Here is a 22,561-nt window from a genome sequence, read left to right as displayed (position 1 = left end):
GGGTGGTGGGGGGTGGGAAGCAGTGGTGGGAGGGGACATTCACAGCAGGAGAACCAGCAGTGCTACATACAGCATGCAGATTGGAGCGTGTGCACGCACGTGTGTGTGTGTGTGTGTGTGTGTGTGTACACATCACCAAGGAAGAAACACAAACAATCCAATTTTTTAAATGGGCAAAAGGCATGAACAGACTTTTCACAGCAAAGGAAACATAAATATAAACATATGAAAAATTCCAACCGCGTCAGTAATCAAGGAAATGCAAATGAACCACAATTAGACACTCTGTTACGCCCACCAGGCTGGCGAAGACTGGGGGCTCTGCCGCTACCAAACACCGGACCCCCAGAGCCCACGATTCCCTGGTGGGGGGTGACGGCCGACACCCCTTGGGGAGACAACCTGGCCTCACCTGGTCCAAGAGAACCATCCACGTGCCCAGGACCGGTAGCCCCGCTCTCCGGTCTGGACCCAGGGGAACCTTCCCCTGCTGGAGCGGACCTGGTGGAAGAGAGGAGGGATCCAGCTTCAAAGCAGGCACACTGGGTAACGTCGGCAGCGGTGAAAAGTGTGAACCAGCCGGGCACGAGCACGTGGGTGAGTCTTGGACATGAAGCAGGTGAAACAAGAGCAAAGCCTTGGGAAAAAGCGTGGCGAGTGTGGCTTGGTTTTTAAAGAGATTAAAGAAATAAGCACAACTAAGCGATCAACATGTTACCGATATTGTCTGCATAAAAAAACCCACAAAACTCTCTAAAAAGCAAAGGAATCGCAGACAGGAAGTTCAGGGCAGTGGCAGGTGGGGTGAGAACAGGGCGGGAGGGGCTGAGCTCTGCCCCGGCTTAGGGATCCCTCCGGCTGTCGTCTGAGGAGGCGGCTCGTGGCAGTTCAGTGCATCCCTAGGCTTCACATCCTGTAAACCTCGTGTTAAGTATCAAACACCGTATTAGAAAAAGATCATAAAAACGACGCTGCTGAGACCAGCTGGGGGTTTATAAGCTTTCTAGCTTTAACCACGCCAGCAACTTCACTGTCTGTGTACACAGTCCCCAGTCCCGCTGCTCAAAGATTCTGCCACACCAACACCATGGTTCTCGTTGTCCAAAGGTACCGTAGGAAGGTAGGATCCTGGCTTCCCCCAAACGCTGTGCCCCCCAGGCTCCAAAGTCCCCATCTCATAGAGATCCCAGAGGGTGTGTCCACTCGCTAAGGCCACCTGGGGTGCATCCTTGTTGGCCAGAGCCATGCCTCTCTCACCCGGAGCTCACAGCCCCTCTCCCCCGAAGAAGGCGGCCCCCAAAGTTGGCAGGGCTGGGCTTCTCTAGTGCCATGCTGTGCAGGTGGCCGGGTCCCTTCCCAGCTCCCACCTCTCAGTCCAGCGGCCGGTCCCCCCCCTCCACCAGCCTGTCCCCAGAGCATCGACACCTTTGCCCACCCCTGCCCTTCACCCCTCCCCGCTTCCCAGCCATCTCCAAAGTCCTGGGTCGGGATCTGACCTCAGAGGAGGGAGGCAGCCTGACGGGCCCTGGCCTGGGTCGGGCAGGAGGGCCCCCGGTCAAGCCTAACTGGGAAAGCCCCGTAGCCACGCTGAGCCCTGAGCCTGTCTTCCGCCCCGGCTCATGCGGGACCAGCGAGGGGGCGTCCTGCACACGGCAGAGGCTGGTGATCCTCAACCAGAAGCACGCGGTCCTCTCACCTTCCTGGTGCCTAACCCTCCTCTCTTCCCAAGCATTTCTGCCAACCTGTGGGAGCACTTGCTAGGTGCCAGCATGCCTTGGGCGTCTGGGCACAGGATGAGCCAGGAAGTGACAAAGGCTGCGGCCCAGTGTGGCTTCGATCCCCACGTGTCCACCTGCCCACCAAGTCCACTCACTTGCAATCTGCACCTGTGCCTGACAGTGCTCTGCACACGCAGTGCTCCTCCCTGACCAGCAGGGGCGCTAGTCCTGGCCAAAGCCATTCACGAAGCCCAACCTGGGGGGCCAAGGGGCTGGTGGGAGGCCGGGGTGGGGGCGGCGCTCCCCCAGAGGCCCAAGGCCCCGCCTGGACCAGAGACAGAGGCCGGGACTTGACCAGGGCCAGGAGAGGGCTACAGAGGGCGAGGATTCAGGGATGCAGCAGGGCTGGAAGCTCCCCGGGCAGAAAAGGCCTGGAGGAGGCAGTAGATGTGAAGGCAGCCGCTGGGCAGGACAGGCCAGGGGCAAGAGGAGAGGCGGTCCAACCCCGCGGGTCGCTGAGGTCAGCGTGTGACTGGGGCCCTCCCGGAGCCCGGGGAGTGGAGAAGCGGGGCGGTGGCTCCCCAGGTCCCGAGGGAGGGCAGGGCCTGGGCAGAGGCCAAGAGACGGGGGCATGATGGAAGCTGGGTGCTGGGGGCTGCTGGACCTGGGGCGCGATTCTGAGGGTGTGGCAGGTCCCAGCATCCTTCAGAAACGCATGGCCTTCTCCCAGCACCTCTCCCTCCCTCCTGCAGGACTAGGCACAGCAGCCCTGCCTGCCGCCCGGGGCCTGGCCTGTGAAGTGCTTGGTGGGTGCAGCACGGCAGGGGGTCACGCGCTCCCAAGCAGACACTGTCAAAGCTACTGTGCGATTCGACCCCGCTCTGGTCTCTGGCGGAAGCCTGGCAATGTCTGAGGGGGGCTGCCCATCGGCCTGGGTCCCAGAGTCAAAGCTCAGAAGCAAGCCACCTCCAACCCACTGTGGGCATGGCACAGGCAGGCACCCAACCCGGCCTTGGGCTCTTTTGTTACTGCAGCCAAACAGCCTGTGCTGACTGATTCAGGAAGGAACAGGACGAGCTGAGGATGCGAAATCCTGCTGCTAACTGCTGCACGATCCTCAGGGGCCCTTGAGGTTTCTCGGGCCGCTCACTCCCTTCTCCAAAGGGGACAGCGAGGCTCTGGTGGCCATTCCCACAGGGGACCGCTGGTGCTGAAGCCGGCAGCTGGGTGGGTGTGCGCAGCCGTTAGCGCAGGCAGGCCCCGAGTTAACAAAATGCACACGGACCCACTCACACTCCCAGCCACGTGCTCCCCTCTGATTTTCACATCTATTCTCCTGCCAGAGGCAAGAACATTCGGAGGGAAAAATGCAAATTTGGGGGGCATGGCGGAGCTCTTCGCCAGGCTAAAAACGGCGCAGTAACGAGGCCTCCCTTCCCCCAGAGCAGAAGCAAGTTGAAATTCCCTGAGCACTAACATTGCAAGTAGAGGGGCTCCAAGAGGTAACCCCCAAACCCTTTACCCAGCAAACAGTAATGGAGGCTGGACCAGCAGGAAGGGAAACAGCCATGAATGCCAAGGGCCACCAGCATGGCAGGAGCCTTGCTCGCGGTGACAGCATCGGGCCGGCTTAACAATCCCTGGATCACAGCCGCTCCCTTGCTCTGTCTTCCCTGCAGCGCCGTTTTATCTGCTCTGTTGACAGCATCATTCATGAGCTGTGGTCGGACATTCCTGATCGGCAGGGAAGCAGGGGGTGGGGGGTGGGCACGGAGTCAGTGTGGTCCAGGAACGCACTAACGTGTGAGGGAGGGAGCCGAGGCTGCGGCCAGCTGGGCCCCAGGCACTCGTGGTGCAGGGGGAGGTTCGCGGGATGCTGCCCACTTCGTGATGGGGCTTGCAGAGAGGCTCACCTGGGAAACAGGTAGAGCCTGGCACAAGGCGGGCCGGTGCGTAGTGACTGTCCTTTCCCTCCTCAGACGGGCAGGGTGACGAGGGGAAATCACTGCCTCCCAGGCCTGGGGTCTGAGCCTGGCAACAGAGGGCACAGGGGACCCCGAAGGAGGACTCGGGGTCCTGCCACCACGCCACTGCCTGTGGGGCTGTCCATGGTGCTGCCACTCAAGCCCGCCACTCCTGCCGTCAGCCAGAGCGCTCGGTCCAGGCTGGGAACATGAGGCCCGGGAACGCAGCGCGGGCGCACGATGGGGTCAAGCCGTGCTGTTTGGGATGAGACCACACTTCCCATCCAACCTCAGTCAGATCCCTGCTCTCCAGCTTCCGACCCCGGTTCACAGGGACTCATCCGACCGCACCTGCCGGGGCCTCTCAGGGCTCAAGATTCCCCCTAGTAAGACCTGCAAAGGAGAAACCAACCCCCCAAAGCCACAGGCAAGGAGGAGAGCTGGGCCCCCCTGATTCTGAGGCAAAGATGCTGAGGGGCGCAGAGTTCAGGGACCAGGGAGCATGGGTCCTGCTCAGGCCCTTCCCCGCCCACAGCCCTCACATCCCCTGGACGGCCCACCAGTCTTCCAGTTCGGGTGCAGCTCGTACCTGCCCATTCTGGGCGGCACTGCCTCGCGCCCCTGCCTTCTGAAAGCATCAATTAGGCCCGGAGCGCTCCGCCCTGGAGACAGGTCCACGGCTCGCTGCATGGCTGCACCCTTCAGTCACTCGGCAGCCGTACCCCGCCCCCCTGCATTCTTCTATCTGCAGAGCACGCACTTTGAGACACAGCTTGTTTGATGTCTGGGCGGTTTGTTTGGTTTAATTTTGTTGTTTCCCCTCTCTGCTGTCAAGAGGTAAACAGACACGCTGCTTGTCTTCCAGGGAGGGCTGGATTAATAATGCACTGGCAGCAGGTGGAGGCGGACGGCTGGCACTGGGGCACCCGGGTTTTCATCCAGGCTGTGCCACCAATAGCCTGTGTGACCCAGGCCCAGCCTCTGAGCCTCTCTAGGCCGCTTCACCTTGTGTGCGCATCGGGGCTGGGACCCTGCCTCGCCCAGCAGCTCAAGGTGGTGCCCATGGCGGAGGCACTCAGCGCCAGCAGGGACACCTGCACACGCCGGGCTCTGGACATGCAGGTGTCTCACCAAACCCCCCCCCCCAACCCGGGGAAGGGGATCTCTGTGGACACGTGAAGGACGGCTCAGAGATAGCACGTAGTTTCATAAAGTCACACAGCAGGTCCTAACGCAGCCGGCATGCAGGCTGGGGCATTGCCCCCACTGGAGCTGCTCAGGACAGAGCCCACTGGCACCCCTGTCGCTCCCTGCCGTCACAGCTGTCATTACTCCCGAGTGCAATGCTTTGGGATAGCCCTGGGGTGACCTCAGCACAGAGTCCCCAACCTGGCTCCTCCTTGCACTGGGTCCCTCAACCTCCCCGCACCCCAGCTTTTCATCTGTGTGGAGGGCACGCTGCCTGCACCACCACCCCACCCCCGCAGACAGCATGTGACCCCTCAGGCAAAGGAGGACCCCAGACCAGACACAGCCCCTCCCAGGGTGGGGGCGGGGGCGGTAGGGGGACTGGGCGGGGCGGGCAATGCCAATGACAGACTCGGTGGCAGCACAGGCTTGGAAGCCAGACAACCAAGGTACGAGCCCCGCCACTGCCAGATGTGACCTTGCTCGTGTGACGTGGCAGCAGCGGCAGCAGTGACACGAGCAGCACGGCTGGAGACAGGACAGGGGTGGCAGAGGTGGGAGGCCTCAGTTCACCCCACCATGGCGCCCACTCACCCCTCATCCTGTGGCCTCCAGACCCCTTAGACGTGAGGCTGGACTGGTGCAGGGGGAGCGGTAAGAGCCGAGCCTTTCCCAGAAGACAGAAATCCATTGCACGCAGAGGTCCCTGGTTTCTGGCTGAGGGGCTACGCCAGTCTGGGTCTCCCGCCCTTCTTGGCGGGGAAATGCAGGAGAGCCGTGGCCCCGCTCCTGTCGGCCTGGCAGTGCTGAGGTTTTTCAATGAAACCAAATCTGTATCTGTTTGCAGAAGGCAGGGCTCGGCCAACTCGATTCCACTGTGTTCCAAGCCGCAGGGCCGCAGCTGGCTTCCCGGCGCCCAGCATGCTGTGGGTCCCGGCACGGGGGCTGCCCCACGCCCCAGCCTTTCCCCGCCTACGCTCAGGAGCCACCCTGCCCACCCAAGCCCACTGCCCCTCTCCAGACCACCCCCACCTGCTGGGGGCGACAGCCGGGCCAACCGTTTCGAGCTTCCAGGGAGCTGTGTGGGAGTGGGGGTGGGAGGTGCCTCATGGGACCACTGCCCCGTTGCCCTCTGGCCACCCCCTCTGGCTCCTGCAGAAGAACCCCTACTCTACCACAGCTCCCCGGCTCTGACAAAGTCTAGGTGCACAGAAATGCCCGGGCGCCAGAAGCCTGGATTCAGATCCTGGCTCTGTCCCGTGCCAGCGGCACGATTTGGGGCAGGTGCTAGCTTTCTTGAGTGTCTGTCCTACCCCCACAAGCTGGGCAACAATGGGCTGTCTGTCACGGCATTAGGACAGGGGACCAGCTCCACACCCTAAGGTGTGGGCCCTGCCTCCATCTCCAGGCACTGCCCCGTGGGAAGCTCTGAGAAGGCCAAGCAGGCTCGCTGGCAGGAGGTGGACACTCACCCTGCACTCAGCCTTGTGCCACCTGCCAGGATGGCAGGGAGGGGCAGCCGTGCCCGCCTGGGGGAGCGGGGGGCCAGGTTGGAGGGAGGCCCGGGGCCTAACGTATCAGAGGTGATGCAGAACCTGTGGGGCTGCTGCCAAATGGAGGACCGGGTGTGTCCTGCTGGCGGCCAAGAGGCCGCGGGAGCATGGCGGCCCCGCAAAAGCAGGACCACACCCGTGTCATCCTCCCTGTGCTCCCCCCCCGCCCCCCCACCTGGCGCCTCCCTCCTGGCTCAGCAGAGGCTCTGGAAAGGAAGGGTCATAGACCAATGTCACGGCCACCCTGAGCCAGGCACACGGTAAGCCCTGACAGGAGAGGTGACAGTGGGCAGCGTGTGGAGAGTGGAGCTCTTGGGACAGAGGCCTCCCGGGTCAGAGGCCAAGGACACACGTCAGGACATGAGCCCCACCCTGCGGAGGCCTCTGAAGGAAAAACGAGCATCTCCGAGACGGAGACAGCTTTTCTCCGCCGTTCTCCCAGGGCCTTGCACCTTGCCCTCGCTCTCGTCCCCACCACCCCCAGCCCATCACCGAGGCCCCCACTCGCCCCCGGCAGCAGCAGCAGCAGGACCCCCACCACCCCCACCCCCACCCCCATCAGAACAAGTCGCTGTGCTAAGTGCTTCACGTGCAGCCTCTGAGGCATCGCGGGCATGTGTTTTACAGAAAAGGGAGCCAGGGAGCCGAGAGTCAGCGATGGGTTCAAAGTCACGGGCAGGCGATCCCTGCAGAGCTGGGGTTAGAACCGAGTCTGTCCTCGTCTCTTAAATGAACAGCAGCGCCGCCCTACTCAGCACAGCCTCTGAAGAAGGGGCCGCTTGCTGTGAAGGAGACGCTGGGCTGCCTCCGGCCTCCAGAACACTGCTGCTCTGGGCCACTCACTGGGGCTGGAAGGAAAACAGGTTCATTTGCATTCCATTTGCATACAGCTGCTGAAAATGAGCCCAAATTCCCTACCACTTCAAAACTGCATTGTTTCTGCCTTGAAAGGGACCTTCCCACGCACACAGCCGCCCCCCAGTCACCCCACCACGAGGCGGTGTCCCCTTGTCACCTCTCTGAAGGAGGCAATTCCCCACTCTCAGCCCAGCCCCCCCGCTCAGGGGTGACCTCAGCCAGGGAACAACCTTTCCCTGGAGAGGCAGGGGTTTCCACGGCCTCCAGCAGAAGCCATGGTGCAGGGCGGGGGCAGGGGGGCGACGAGCCCTGCAGGGAGATGCTGAGAGCCACGGGGCAGGGCAGGAGTCCCCCGTGAGCCCCATACCCTGGACAGCTGTCCGGCCAGTCCCAACATCCGGACTGGACCCGCCAGGCACCGCCTCTGGGAGCCTCCTCCAGGCCACTAACTCCCAGATGGACTGGCCCCGCAGGTGGGCGTTCAGGGGCCCTGTGGACGGGGCTGGGCTCTGCAGACCCGCCCTGGAGAGGGGTCCACACAGTCAGCGGCTGCGAGATTGTGAGGCGGTGAAGCCGGCGCCCCGGCCTCCTCTCGCGGAGGATGCACGGCTCAGGGGCTGGAGGCCTGGCCCCCGGGGTGCCCCTCTGCCCTGTGCCCGGCTCCCTCACCTGCCTCCCGCAGACCAGCAGCCACCAGAGGAACCCTTCTGGCTACTTGGTGCTCGTGTCCACACATGCCTGCATGCGGGCGCACACGCAACACACACGTGCACACACGTGAACTTCGTGCACCGCACTGCAGTATGTCCAGAGACAGGCCGCACCCCCCAGGGCCTGTCCACACCCATGTCCCCTGGGCTGTGAGTGGCCGTATGTCTGGCGTCTTGGACGAGTCTCCACTGTCTGGCCTCACAGGACTCATGTGTGCAGAGCGTGAGAAGGGAGGAGGTCCCCTCGGGGGGGCAGGCACGTCCAGCTTTAAGGAGGCCTCTCGTCCCTCAGAGCCAGTTTCCTTCCCTCCTTGGGGCCCAAATCCATCTGGGCCACGTTGGTTTAACCTCTGCCCTGCTATGGCCCTCAGGGCTGGCACTTAATCAGCCACCTCGGCAGCAGTTTCTCCCGGGCTGTGAGGACACCCCGACCTGGTCTACAGAACAGGAACGTGCCCCCCACCCCGCCGCCCATCCATGCCCAGCTGGACCCCCGCACCCACGGAGACACCACCTGCCTGAACAGCACAGCAGGGAGAACACGGCAGGGCCAGCGGTCAGGGCTCCAGCCACTCCCTGGTGTGGCCTGTTCTCCCTCTGAGCCGAGATGTCCCCACGGGTCAGGACAGGCGATGAGGCCTCTGCTGGGAGAGGCTGGGGGAGAACACAGCGGACCCTCCCCACTCAGCGCACCGGGCACCAGGGCAGCCTGAGCACAGCCCCAGGACCCACGCTACCTCCCTGTTGCCTGCCTGCAGGGTCCGAGTGCCACTGGGTCTGCTCCCCGCGCCAGCCCAGGAGCAGGCACGTGGTCCCACATCCCCCGGCTCAGGGGAGCGGGACAGCCCGCAGAGTCACGCGGAAGCAGCGGCACCAGCTCAAACCCAGGCCCACCTGGCCCGAAGCTGCCAGGACACTGGGGCAGGTGAGGCACAGAGGGGGAGTGCAAGGGCCCCCCCAGTCCCTCTGCCCTGCGCCCGTGACCTCTGCTGTCCGCACCCAGGGTGGGGAAGAGGCCAGTGGTGCTGACCCCCAGGCGTGGGGCTGGTACCAAGCAGACTGATGTAAACCTTCCCCTCGGGTCATTCGGCTGCTGGCCTTCCCTCGGGGCAGACCTGGTGCAGAGCTGCTGCGGGCAGGCAGGGGCACGGCATGGGGCGGGGGCCTGAGGCCCCAGTGCACACAGGGCCACCCTCCCACCCCCGGGGCCCCACCCACTGTCCCCCACAGCGCCTGGAACCCCATTCACTTGTACATGTCTCAGCAGATGGCGGGGAGACCCTGTAACAATTTGATGATGAAAATGAGGCTCTCCGGTGCTCTCCACACCCCGGGACTGGAGCTCACTCAGGCCTCGGCAGATCCAACTGCGGCTTATCTACCCCCCTCGACTCCCAGGGAAAAGGCAGCTCCCCACCCCACAAGGAGGCTCCCAGCCTGGCCGAGACAGCAGGCCCATGGCCCAAACAGCCTGGGGCGTGGCCTCTCGAGCTCTCAGGTCACAACAGCCTGTCCCGAGAACAGGTTGAAGGGCTCTGGCCAGAGAGCCCCCTCATCCTGCCTGGAGGTGCACACCAGCCAGGGGCTGGGCCAGGGTGCCGGCTGGGCTCATAGCCGGTCCTGCCCTTTGCTGGACTGGATGAGCTCAGAAGCCCAAACTCCCCAGGCCACCGTCTGACCCTGGCCCGGCCCACTAGAGAACTTCCTTCTTTCTGCATCTCCTGTCTGGGGACCCGCACCCCAGCCTCGCCTCCCAGATGCCTCGGACAACCAGCCTCATCAATGCCTGGGCGGGCTCAGGAGATGCAGGCTATCCAGAGAGAGACAGAGACAGAGAGACAGAGAGAGGGAGTGCGGACCCCGTGCTGGGCGCTGTCCTAGGTGCTGCCGCAGCCGGAGCCCTGCCCCGGGAAGCTCACCTGCTCAGAAGACAGCACTTACAGGACGTGGGAGGGAGGCGGGGTGAGGGGGGGGGCGGTGAGAGGGATCAGGGCATCCTCTGATAAGCGCACGTCTGAGTAAAGCCCTTCAGCAAAGGAGCAGATAGGACGTGGGCAGGATGCCGGAAAAAGAGAAGAGGTGACCTTGGCTGTGCACCTGCCGGGAGCCAGGACAGGCGATCCCTGCTCTGCTGCCGCCTGAAGCCGATCACACAGCTCTCACTGCAGGGCCCTGTGCCACTGAGGGTGTGAACCCGCGGGAAGGGCCTGGGACGAGCCTCGGGGTGAGGGCTCGCGTTGAACAGTGCCGTCATCCTCGGCCTCACAGCAGCTCCACAGGGCGGGGGCGGGGGGCGTTATTTCCCCCAAAGCCAGTGGTTTCCTGGGCTTTCTGCTAAATCACCAGCTCCGAGAGGCAGACTCCGCGTGGTCCACTCGTGCGGTGCTGGGATGACGACGTCTGTGTCCACGGGACGGACGGGTCCGTGATGTTCCCGCCCCGAACAGCGTCTCTGATTCGACCTCAAGTCACGTGTTTAGGAACTTCCCGTTTTTCTGTTCTCTGGGGAGGTTTGGACAGGACGGTCTTATCCCTGAAATCTGGGGAGAACTCATGAAGGGACCTCTCGGCCTCGGCGTTTCCCCGCTGTCTTTCCAATCCTTCCGTTTCTTGAACGGTTACGGAATCGCCGACCTACAGTCTTGAGTCAATGATGGCAAATGGGACTTTTCTGGGAATCCAGCCATTGACTTTCCAAGTTTCCAAGCCTGTGGGGCATAAGATTGTTCACAGAATCCTCTCACCACTTTGGAATTTCTGCTCTTTTCTGCCGGATCCATCTTACTGACGGTTTGTCTATTTTCACGGTCTTTCCACAGAAGACTCTCGGCTTCAGGCAGGCACTCTTATTATTTAATAGATTCTGCATTGTCTCTATAATCTTCTTCCTCTAATTTCTCAAGGTTTATGCCGTGGCCATTCTACTCTCATTTATTTTTTTTTAATATCTTAATTCATTCATTGCCAGCTTGTCTTCTTTTGCAGAATAAGCATTCAAGGCTATTGATTTCCTTTGCAGTACCCCCCCAGATTTTGATGTGCAGTATTTTCATTATTATTCAATTATGTCTTTTTTACACATCCATTCATGATTTCTCCTTTGACCTCCCAGTTATTTAGAACTGTTTTTATTTTTTTGCCTTTTTAGGGCCACTCCCGCGGCATATGGAGGTTCCCAGGCCCAGGGTCTAATTGGAGCTGTAGCCACCGGCCTACACCTCAGCCACAGCAACACCAGATCTGAGCCGCGTCTGCGACCTTCACCACAGCTCATGGCAACACTGGATCCTTAACCCACTGAGCGAGGCCAGGGATTGAACCCGCAACCTCATGGTTCCATGATTCGTTAACCGCTGCGCCACGACGGGAACTCCAGAATTGTTTCTCAACGTCCCAACATACAAGGAGCTCTTTCTTTACTTTTGTGCTACTAGCATCTAATGGCTGCATGTTCTCATAATTGCTGTCTTTCATGACTTCCAGATTCTTTGAAAGCTGTGGACACTTTGCTTAACGATCCACGTTGGGGACACTATCGGCAGCTGCGCCTGGAGAGGACTAGTTCTTTTGCTCAGTACAGGCTTCTGTCTGAGTGTCCAGTGAGCGTGATGACCACGGCTGGGCTGTCTCCGTGAACTCCTTGTCTCTGTGCACGAGAGGGAATCCTCCACTATCGCGATAGAGCCCCCCTGCGGGGGGGGGGGGGGCTCTATTTATCTATTTAGAGCTCTTTCAGGGGTACCGACATTGAGGGATTTTCTCATCTGCCTGATGAGCTGAACTGGTCACGGGGTAATCCCTGCTGCCCGCGTCGCTAACGCGTTTACATACGCTGCGTGCGGGCGGGCACACGTCTGTCCAGATGCAGGCACACTGTCTCCACGTCCCCTTCACACGCAGCCGGCCCCGCCGCCCGCGCCCTCCCTCCCTCTCTGACCAGCGAGTTTCCTGTAAACCTTCCCCTCACGTCCTTATGTTTTACGGACTCTCTTGTAAATGGCAGTGGTATTTTTCTCCTGCAACCTGAAAATCCTTGACATTTAATGAGCTCTTAATTCACATTAATTTATTTACTGGATATGATTCCAAAAGCTTGCCTCGGGGTTTCCGTTTGTCCTATTTTTTCTTTATTACTATTTTAGTTTCTCTTTTTTTCCCCTCCCTTTCCTTGTTCATTCAGAAAGGACTTTTGCCGGCTTACTTACAGTCTTCTCTCTCTTGCCCTGGTCTGGAAGCTATGTACACAAATACTCCTCTTCTAGAGGTTACTGGAAACTGCCTGAAATGTCCCTGCATTTTCCACCGCTGTCCTGTGTGCATGTGGGTCTGGGAGATGTTATCTCCGAGGCAGATCCTTGTAGCGACCGTGCGAGGGGGTACAGAGCTGCTCCGACACCTCAGGGCTCCTTGTGCTGCCCTAGAGCCGCACCCCCACCAGCCCACCTCCCGAGCCGCTTCTGTCTCCACAGTCTCGTCCCCCAGGAGGGCCAGGCCCATGGCGCCGCACCGCGTGGGACCTGGGAGCCGGGCTCCTCCCCTCAGCAAAGTGTCCTCAGGACCCTGCACCCTGTGGGTCCATCCTCACTGCGGGGTGGTATCTCCTGGCGTGGATGCACCCGTTTAATCATTTAGCCACAGGAGACATCTGGTTCCTTCCAATTTGAGGCTGCTACAAACCAAGATGCTGTGAGCATTTATTTGTGTGAGGTTTCGGGTCGACATGCCTTTTTATTTCTCTCGGATAACCATGCAGCAGTGCAGCCAACGGGAAGTATTTTGAGTATGGATTTAACTTAAGAAACTACCAAAGTGTTCTCCAGGGTAGCTGTACCATTGCGTGTTCCCGCCAGCAGGGCATGAACGGTCCGTGTTCTCTGGAGCCTCGTCTCTCGCTCCAGCCGTGCTGGCAGCCTGCGGAGCTATTGCTATCATTTCAGTTGGCATTTCCCTAAGGGCTGGCGATGCTGAGCATCTTTTCAGCTACTTACTTTCTATCCATATAAATCTTCTTTGATGAAGGGTCTGCTCAAACTTTCTGCCCATTTTCCAACTGAGGTGTTTGTTTTCTTACTGTTGGATTTGGAAAACTCTTTATATATTCAGGATACAAGTCCTCTGCTAAATATGTGATTTACAAACATCTTCTCCCAGGAAGTAGTTCGTCTTCGAATTCTCTTAACAGGGTCATTTGCAGAGCATACGTTTTTCATTTTGATGACAGAACCCTTGAGTTTTTACCTTGTATAGTTACTAACAGATGCCAAGATTAATACATATTTAATTTCCCTGTAAATGAGCTCAGAATAATTTAATCATTATTCATAACTAATTTTTTATCATTGTCCAGTTGTTCTGTCCTTTCTAAAAACTTATCTCCACAAATCAGACATTTAGAGTCATCATTTTTTTTTCTTTCATGACCACACTCACAGCATACAGAAGTTCCTGGGTCAGGGACTGAACCCGCGCCAAAGCTACCACCTGTGCCACAGCTGCAGCAAAGCCAGGTCCTTAACCCGCTGAGCCACAGCAGGAGCCCCGGTCGTAGCTGCTGTTCGGTGTGAAATGACTACGGTTTCCCGCAGTCTGCTCTTGGATCTGCCCCACGTTGACCGCTGTCTCCCCTCACGGCCCTCGGCCCTGATTTCCTTCGAGGGTGACTCTCCATCCTGAGCTCTGACCCTCGGAAGCACTTTTGGGGCAAGTCTCTTGCTTACATTTTCACTCGTATGACTGCATTTCACCCTTGTTCCCAAGAGATGGTTCTGCGGGGGGGAGGATTCTGGCGACAGTCCCTGTCCTGTGGCCTTGGTAGGTACTGATCCGCCTTCTCTGGCCTCCACCGCTGCGGCAGTGACTGAGCTGGGAGCAGGGCTGTCACCCTGTCCCTCCTCCAGAGGCTCCTCCTTGCTCCGGACACCTGCGGCTGCTGGTGCCTGTGGATCAGTCTGCTCAGGTGGGGCCTCTTCCCTCTCTCTGCCGCTGGCCTCCACCCACACCCGTGCGGAATTTGATTCTATCCTCTGCCACCCTTTCCAACTGCTTTTCCCTTTTTATGGCTGCACCCACAGCATATGGAAGCCCCCAGGCTAGGGGTCAAATAGGAGCCGTATCTGCTGGCCTACACCACAGCCACAGCAACACCAGATCCGAGCCACATCTGCGACCTACGCTGCAGCTTGTGGCAACATCAGATCCTTAACCCACTGGGCCAGGCCAGGGATGGAACCCGCATCCTCATGGACACTGTGTCGGGTTCTTAACCCGCTGAGCCGCAGCGGGACCTGCCCCCCTTCCCAGACTCCCCCTCCCGTCGTGCTGCCACTTCTGCCCCCACGTCTCCCAGGTGGGCTCTCACATCCTCTGGGACCAAACGGGCTCCCTGTGCCTCCACCGAGTTCGTTTCCAAAGGTTACCACTGATCTTTCCTAGAGGCGCCGGCTCACTCTTGATAACCTCCTTCCTGTGACTTCATCTTATCTTTAAATTATTTCCTGTAGGAACAACCTTACGTATCTGATTAATTCCGTGGGGTCTGCATGACTCCGCTGCGGCGCCCACAACATGGGACACGGACCGGGCAGCTCCAACGACTCGCCCAGCCCTGGAGGCTGGAGGTCCAAGACCAAGGCACAGCAGGGCTGGCTCCTCCTGAGACCGCTCTCCCTGGTGTGGGGACAGCCGTCTCCTCCCCATGTCCTCACGCGGTCGTCCCTCTGTGCGTGTCAGTGTCCCAATCTCTCTTTATAAGGGCACGGGTCACACTGAATAGAGGTCGTGCCGGAAACCTCACTGCACCTCCATCTAAAGGCCCAAACTCCAAACACAGACACCTTCTGAGGCTCTGAACTGAGGACACATGAATTTTAGGGGGACCTAACTTAGCCCTTCAGGGGTCTAGAGCTGTGGTTTTGTCACTTCTGCGATGGCTGGACCTTCCTCCTCCCGTTCAGGCCACAGCTGCCCACCACACACTAAGTGTCTCGGACTGTGGGCTCTTCCTGTCCTGAGGGTCCCCAAGGCCCGCGGGACTCTCCTCCAGCAAGGATCCCTGACCTCAGGGCCAGCCTCCCATCCGCCTCCCCCTCAGCGCTCTCCGCTGGCGTGGCTGGCGGGGGGGTGGGCAGGGACCAGCCTGGTCATTTTGCCCATCCCCTGGCAGCCAGCAGAGCAGCCAGCACGCGTTCTTCCACGTGGAGCTGTCTCCTAGCGGGGGAGCGGCTCCGTCTGCCTAACCTGCAATTCACCGTCAGCAGACCTGCGAACCCCCGACCCTCCTCGGCTGCGGCTCCTCCAGGCCGGGGCCCTGTCTTGCCCGGAAGGACGAGGCTCACGCACTTGCCGAGGGGAAGGGCATGAACCTGGCACCCTGACACCAGGGCCCAAGCTGTGCCCGGCTCTCACCACGACCCGGACGTCACCCCCAAGGCCACCCAGCTCTCACATCTGCTTGTTGCACGGGGTTGGGGGGCGGTGACCTGGGGCCTCCTCCGGCCCTGACAGACGCCACCTCAGCCACCCTCCAGCCTGCGTCTCTGGAGCACGGAGGCCTTGCAGTCAAGGAGCACTTGCCACAGCAACGCGGCCTCTGCCGTGGCTGCTGGGGGCTTCTCGGGCCCCGGACCAGGGTCCTTCTGTCTCCACCCCAGGCCCCTCTCCCTCCTTGAACTTCCCCAGGCACTTGCTACTCAGCCACCACGGGCCTCCTCCTCTCTGCTGCCCTGTCCCCAGGCTCCCACCTGGTCCCAGGTCCTCAGAGCTCTGTCCTTGTGCCCTGCCTTCCTCGGGCATGGAGCCGCCAGAGCTGGGGGGCACTGCGCGGTCCCCCGAGCCCCGCACTCAGCCCTCCAGGCAGGTGGCTCTCCTCTCCCCCACTCCCATCCCAGGTCCACCTCGTCCTGGGCACCCACTCAGAGTGTGGGCAGAGAGCCCAGAAGGGCATCGAGCGGGGTCTCACCCCCGCTGGAGCCCCTCCAGCAGTCAGAAAGCTCCCCGCCGCCTCCCGCGCTCACTCGCCCGGACTCTCCCCCCCAGAGATCCCATTCTAACCGGCTCCTATTTCAACCAAGACCACGGCCTCCTCCTGAAGGGACCTGCCGGCCACTCCCACCCCATTCCCAGGAGAAGGGGCTTCCAGAGCCCCAGGTCTGAGAGCATAACAGGCAGCCTTGGTCCCCTTCCCCGCAGGCAGGCCCCCTCCCCGCCGACTGCCACCCGAGCTCCCCTGTGCACCCCAGACCCACGGCCTGACTGACACTCCCTGTCCCACGGGGCTCTGGTCGCGGGGGAGGCACCCCGGGCTGTGGAGGCAGACAGACCTCGTCTGTCCTGGTGGCTCTGTCCCCTCAGCACTCGGTCTCAGTACGGGGCCCAGCCCGGGGAGGCTCCCGACAGGAATTAGGGAACAGGGATCAGCATGGGACCGGGGTCAGGGTTCAGAGCGGGACCAGGGTCAGGGTTCAGCGTGGGACCGGGTCAGGGCTGGGCTGGGAGCAGCGTAGGTGTTGACCAGGATGAACCAATAACGCGGGAAAGCAGCATTCAGGCCGCAGAGAGGCGACAGCCGACTTCGGCAGATAAGCAGGATCTGCCCCTTTCACGTGGACTGAAGCTCTAGGAAGACCCCGGGGTGGCACCGAGCTGGCCCGGGCTTTGAAGGGCAGAAGGAAAGGTGGCCACGGGGAACTCATGCAGCCATCCGGCCGCGGAGGGGGAAGGCGCATGGGCAGCCAGCAGACGGGGCGTGGGCTTGCGTCCGTGGACAAGAGTGACTGCCGCGCTGCTGGTTCCACCGTCAACACCAGGGAACACCCTCCCACTGAGCTGGCTCTATCCGGCCTCAGCTCCCCCGGGACCGTGCTGTCCTGGGACCAGCACACGGTCCAGCTCAAGCCAAGCCCTCCGCCTCCTGCTTCCGGAAAAGGCGTTCATCGCGAGTCTGGAGCAGAAGGAAGAGGCCAAGCTGGAAGCGGGGGGAGGCCAGGGCTGTGAGGACGCCGACGGCCACCCAAGCTGTGCCGCTGCAGCCCAGTCCTGCCTAACGGGGCCAGGCATCAGGCCGGCCCCGGGGTCTGCCCAGGGCCTGCCCAGGGCCAGGGGCAGCGGGCGAGGCGGCTCTGAAACCCGGGGAGGGCTCAGGGCCGGGGCCGAGGGCAGAGATCCCGCCCGCGCAAGAACGGCACAGGTCAGTGCGGTCTCGTTACCATCGGCATCACCCCGTTATCATCACAGCCTTTCTGGTTATTTTATGCTTATGTAAGAAAAATATTTTTTTCCAAGAAAAGTCAACAGGTACAAACCGGCAACCCCCCGCCATCCAGTACCGAGGAACGCACGCACGCACGCGTCAACATGCCTCACACCACGACACAGGGTTAGAGAAATGCCCGCAAGCCCGGGCCGTGGTCCCCTCGGGCCAGAACCCTGAGGATGCAGGGCCCGCGCCGCCCCCGGCTGTACACCCGCAGAGGAGGGGCTTCCAGGAGTCCCTCCTTCTCGGTGTCCCGCCTCGAGCCGCATCTCCAGGGTCCTGACACCCGAGGCAGCGCGCCGAGGGCTCTGTGGCCCACATGCTTCTCCCTGTGGCTCCGCGGGTCAGACAGAGGAAGATGGGCACGGGCCGGCGCCGCCCCCGTAGACAGGCCGTCCCCGAGCAGCTCTCGGAGGCCCCTCCGCGCGCGTCGCTCAGCCCCACTGGCAAGGGCAGGACCAAGGGGACAGCCCCAGGTGGATGTCCTGTGTCCGCGCTGGCTCCATCCCGTCTCCGCCCTGCACGCAGCCCGAGGCCGGACCCTAGACCCCCTCCTCCACCTTCAGAATCATCCCTGAGAAGACCTCCTGGGAGCCTCTGGCCGGGCCGCAGGCTGTTCCGCCCCCAGGGCAGCTGTCCGGGACTGCGGGCGAGGCACCCCGGGCCGGGCGGGCCTCCACCAGCCTCTCCAGGGTCCGGTTGAGAGCCTCGACGCCGTCGGCCAGCCGCTGGCTCTGCTCGGCCAGCCGCTGCAGCAGCAGATTCTGCTGCGCCATGAGCGCGCTCTGCTGCTGGGACCAGGACCAGAGCAGGGTGCCCTGCCGCCGCTGGGCGTCCAGCAGCCGCTGCTCCAAGTCCGAGGCCTCAGTCCCCACCGGCTTCCCGGAGGCCTGGGGTGCTGCCGAGGAGGGCGGCGAGGGCCGGGAGGCCCCGGGGAAGGTGGCTGCCGCGGGTGCTGAGGCCGGGGAGGCGGGCGGAGAGGGCGAGGAGGTGGACGCAGGGAAGGCCCCTCGGAGGTCCAGAGGGTCAGCTTCAGGCAGGCTCGGCCCATCCAGTGTCCGCAGGGGTAGCCACATGCAGCCGGAGCCCTCGTCCTCCTCGTCGGCTAGCAGAGGGAGACAGGAAACGTGAGCCTTCGCCGGCCAGGAGGGGGCGACACCAAGAGGTGCCCCCTGAACAGGGCCCTCTGCATGGGCAGCTATTTAGGTCTCCAGGGGCCCCCCTGCAGTGACCAACAGCACCCTCACTGGACGCCAAGGCTCAGAAGGTGAGAGACTTCCTCCAGCAACACCGAGATTAAACCTCAACCTGGTGGCTCCAAAGCTGAGGTGCCACCGCCACGGTACCTTCTGACTGTCCATCCGCCCACCATCAAACTGGCCATTTTCTTACCCAGCATCCTGTCTACTCATCTGCCTACCTATTCATAGCCACCCACTCATCCACCCCCTTATCTATCTGCCCATCGTCTGTGCATCAAGCCCATCTGTCTACTCACCTCCTTCCTTCCTTTCACCCTCCTTCCTCACGTCCATCCCTCCATTTGTTCATCTCTCAGCCATCCATCCTCAAACCACCCACCCATCCATTCATCCAAGTATGTGTCTGTCCACCCATCCACCATCCCTCCATCCACCATCCCTCCATCCACCATCATCCATTGATCATCCATCCATCATCCATCCATCATCATCCATCCATCAAAACATCCATCCTCCCATCCATCATCCATCATCAATCTATCCATCATCCATCCACCATCCCTCCATCCACCACATCCATCCATTCATCCACCCGTCATCCATCCATCATCCATCCATCCATCAAAACATCCATCCATCCATCCATCATCCATCCACCATCATCCATCTACCCCACCCATCTATTCATCCACCCGTCATCCATCCAATCCCTCCATCCACCCACCCATCCATCCACCATCATCCATCCATCATCCATCCATCATCCTCCCATCCATCATCCATCCACCCATCCATCCCTCCATCCACCACCATCCATTGATCATCCATCCATCCATCATCCCTCCATCCACCATCCCTCCATCCACCATCATCCATTGATCATCCATCCATCATCCATCCATCCACCCCATCCATCTATTCATCCACCCGTCATCCATCCACCATCATCCATCCTCCCATCCATCTATTCATCCGCCCACCCATCCATCCATTCATCCACCCGTCATCCATCCATCATCCATCCATCCATCAAAACATCCATCCATCCATCCATCATCCATCCACCATCATCCATCTACCCCATCCATCTATTCATCCACCCGTCATCCATCCAATCCCTCCATCCACCCACCCATCCATCCACCATCATCCATCTACCCCACCCATCTATTCATCCGCCCACCCATCCATCCATTCATCCACCCGTCATCCATCCATCATCCATCCATCCATCAAAACATCCATCCATCCATCCATCATCCATCCACCATCATCCATCTACCCCACCCATCTATTCATCCACCCGTCATCCATCCAATCCCTCCATCCACCCACCCATCCATCCACCATCATCCATCCATCATCCATCCATCATCCTCCCATCCATCATCCATCCACCCATCCATCCCTCCATCCACCACCATCCATTGATCATCCATCCATCCATCATCCCTCCATCCACCATCCCTCCATCCACCATCATCCATTGATCATCCATCCATCATCCATCCATCCACCCCATCCATCTATTCATCCACCCGTCATCCATCCACCATCATCCATCCTCCCATCCATCTATTCATCCGCCCACCCATCCATCCACCATCAATTGATCATCCATCCATCATCCCTCCATCAAAACATCCATCCTCCCATCCATCATCCATCCATCCATCATCCATCTACCCCATCCATCTATTCATCCACCCGTCATCCATCCATCATCCCTCCATCCACCCACCCATCCATCCACCACCATCCATTGACCATCCATCCATCATCATCCCTCCATCAAAACATCCATCCTCCCATCTACCATCCCTCCATCCACCCATCCCTCCATCCACCATCATCCATTGATCATCCATCCATCATCCACCCATCCATCCATCATCCATCCACCCACCCCATCCATCTATTCATCCACCCGTCATCCATCCATCCACCCACACCTCTATCCGTCCATCCAGGTATCCACTCACCCACTTGTGTACACATCCTTCCATTCTTTCAGTCCATCCACCTATCCACCAAGTGGACATCCTGAAAAGATGAGTGAGTGTATATAAAAGCAGAGCTTCCCCAGGGCAGCAGGGAAAGCCAGCACTTGGAATCTTACAAACTGGACTCCCAAACCATCTCTGCCTCTTGACAGCTGTGTGATCTTGGGAAAACCTTTCTTGTCTCTGGGCCCCAAATCCCTAGTCTGCAAATGAAAGACCCGGCTGAGGGATCCCTAACCTTCCAATTACCTGAGCATGAAGGGTAAGTCAACCAAGATCCCAGGGAAAACCCACTGGGCTTGAGCCCCAGGCTGTGGTGGCATCGTCTTGCTGGACACTCCTGACGTGCCGGGTGGAACTGCCATGGAGCAGGAGGACAGTACTACACAGTGGAGACTCTGGGCCCTACCTCCTGGGTCTAAGCCCCACTCACCTCATCTATGGCACAGGGCTTCCTGCTTTGTGATGGGAAAAGGATGGTGACAGCACCACCCCGAGGGCTGGGCGCACAGGCTCCCTGGGAGCAGACAGAGGTTCTGAGCCTGATGTGTCCATGGGCACAGGGGGCTTTCTGAGCTGCCGCCACCTCGTCCTCGTCCTTCTGCTCCTCCTCTTCGTCCTCCTCCTCACTGTCACATCCTCCTTCTGTGGTCCAGGCATCGCTGGTCCAGGAACCTGCTGATCCTTCAGAACTCACGGCCCCGGATGCTCACGGGGGGAGCCTCTCTGCAGCTTCCTCTCAGGTGAGGCTTTCTGGAGGGGAGGGCCCTTGGCCAGCCGGGCCCTGGGCTTCCGGTGAGTCCACCTTGCTTGTCAGTTGGAGCCTGTACCTTCCACTCTGGGTGGCCCTTAGAGGATAGAGCGTGGCGGAGAGGTCGCAGGGGAGGCCGGGCCCCACTCCACGTGCTAGAAGGTGGGGGCCATGGCTGGGGCAGAGCCCCGAGCTGGCATCAGCAGACACGAACTCCAACCCCCTTCCCCCACTGGTGCAGCTTTCGTCAGCTGTTATGTGTGGCCGACTTTTGTCACCCAGACTTAAGAGTCTGGTGGCCACCGACAGAGAAAGAGGGGCCAGCAGCGGGCCCAGCCTCCGCCCTCACGATGCACTCTCACAGAGTCCTGCAGCTGCCAGGGCCGCGTGTGTTCTGCCATCTGGATGCCCAATGGAGAGGAGGCAGAGGAAGAAGCACGCACTGCTGGGAGGGCTGCTCGGCCCCACGCGGCCCCGCCCACGCCCTGCTGCCCGTCGTCCTGGGCCGGCTCCTCCCCACCAGGACCACCGGAGCCCTTCCAGGCGCAGCTCTGACCCCCCCGAAGCCTCCCCCCTCCCCGGGAACGAGGACATCGACCACCATCTCTCCCCAGCCCCCTCCCCACTCCCGAAGGCCCCCACACAGCTGTCCGCACTCTGGCCGGCGGTGCCCTGAGCTCCCCTGGGCAGCCCTTCCTTTGGCCTCTGTCCCCTCTGCCAGGAGAGCTCCCGCTGGGCACTCCCCCGGGAAGCCCTCCCTGCCTCAGCTGGCCCAGGGCCCTCGTGTCACCGGACTGGACTGTCCTCCCATCCCACCCCAGGACGCATGCGCCAGGAGGGCTGGGCTCTGGGGTTCCACTCTGCACTCGGAGGGCCAGCGAGAGACTCAGAGAAAGCAGAAGACGGCTGTTGCACACGTGCACACAAACACACACACACATGTGCACACACACACACACACGTGTGTGCACACACATACACAAACACACCCTGCTGACTGGACCCAGGCCTCAGGCTGCCTGCTCCAGGCAGGGGCTCGCGCAGTGGCTACAGGTCAGCAAGGAGGCCCCATGTCTGGCCCCAGGGCTGCCCTAAGTGCCATCTCAGGCAGGCAGAAGTCTGCCCCTCGTCCTCACGCCCCCGGAGCCAGTCCACTGGTCCCATGCCCAGTCCTGCCCGCTGCAACCACAAAGGGCCCTGCCAGCTCCAGCCAGGGTCAGGCCAGGGGCACATGAGCCACACGCGGCCTAGCCAGCAGGTAGAGGAGCGGGAGGCCAGGCAGCCCCTCCAGGGCCCAGCCCTCCAGGAAGGCGGCAAGTACCAACACCACCGTCCTGCCCTCAAGGCAAAGGAGAAGCCGCAGG

General features: G+C 60.7%; 1 protein-coding gene across 27 annotated transcripts in view; it reads right to left on the bottom strand.

Annotated features, from left to right (window-relative positions):
• Positions 1-7,031: 7,031 nt before the first annotated feature.
• The window catches only part of TSNARE1 (t-SNARE domain containing 1), a 95,976-nt gene continuing 80,446 nt past the window's right edge, over positions 7,032-22,561 (bottom strand). For 10 of the 27 annotated variants that reach the window (XM_085020999.1, XM_021088794.2, XM_021088796.2 and 7 more), the window contains one exon: positions 17,235-18,346. In XM_085020999.1, the coding sequence (XP_084877125.1) occupies positions 17,810-18,346 (537 nt within the window). In that variant the 3' untranslated portion in view covers positions 17,235-17,809. Of the gene's footprint in view, positions 7,272-17,234; positions 18,347-20,425; positions 20,487-20,879; positions 21,599-22,561 lie in introns of those variants that run through there. The other 17 variants (XR_002343044.2, XR_014842891.1, XR_014842887.1 and 14 more) reach the window with 5 other exon arrangements.

The sequence above is a fragment of the Sus scrofa genome, chromosome 4 (genome assembly GCF_054392235.1).
Source record: "Sus scrofa isolate SSC_HxYL_T2T_F1_AM1 chromosome 4, Sscrofa_HxYL_maternal_Yorkshire_Landrace_v2.0, whole genome shotgun sequence".
Lineage (NCBI taxonomy): Eukaryota > Metazoa > Chordata > Mammalia > Artiodactyla > Suidae > Sus > Sus scrofa.
This window is presented reverse-complemented; position numbering and strand designations above follow the sequence as displayed.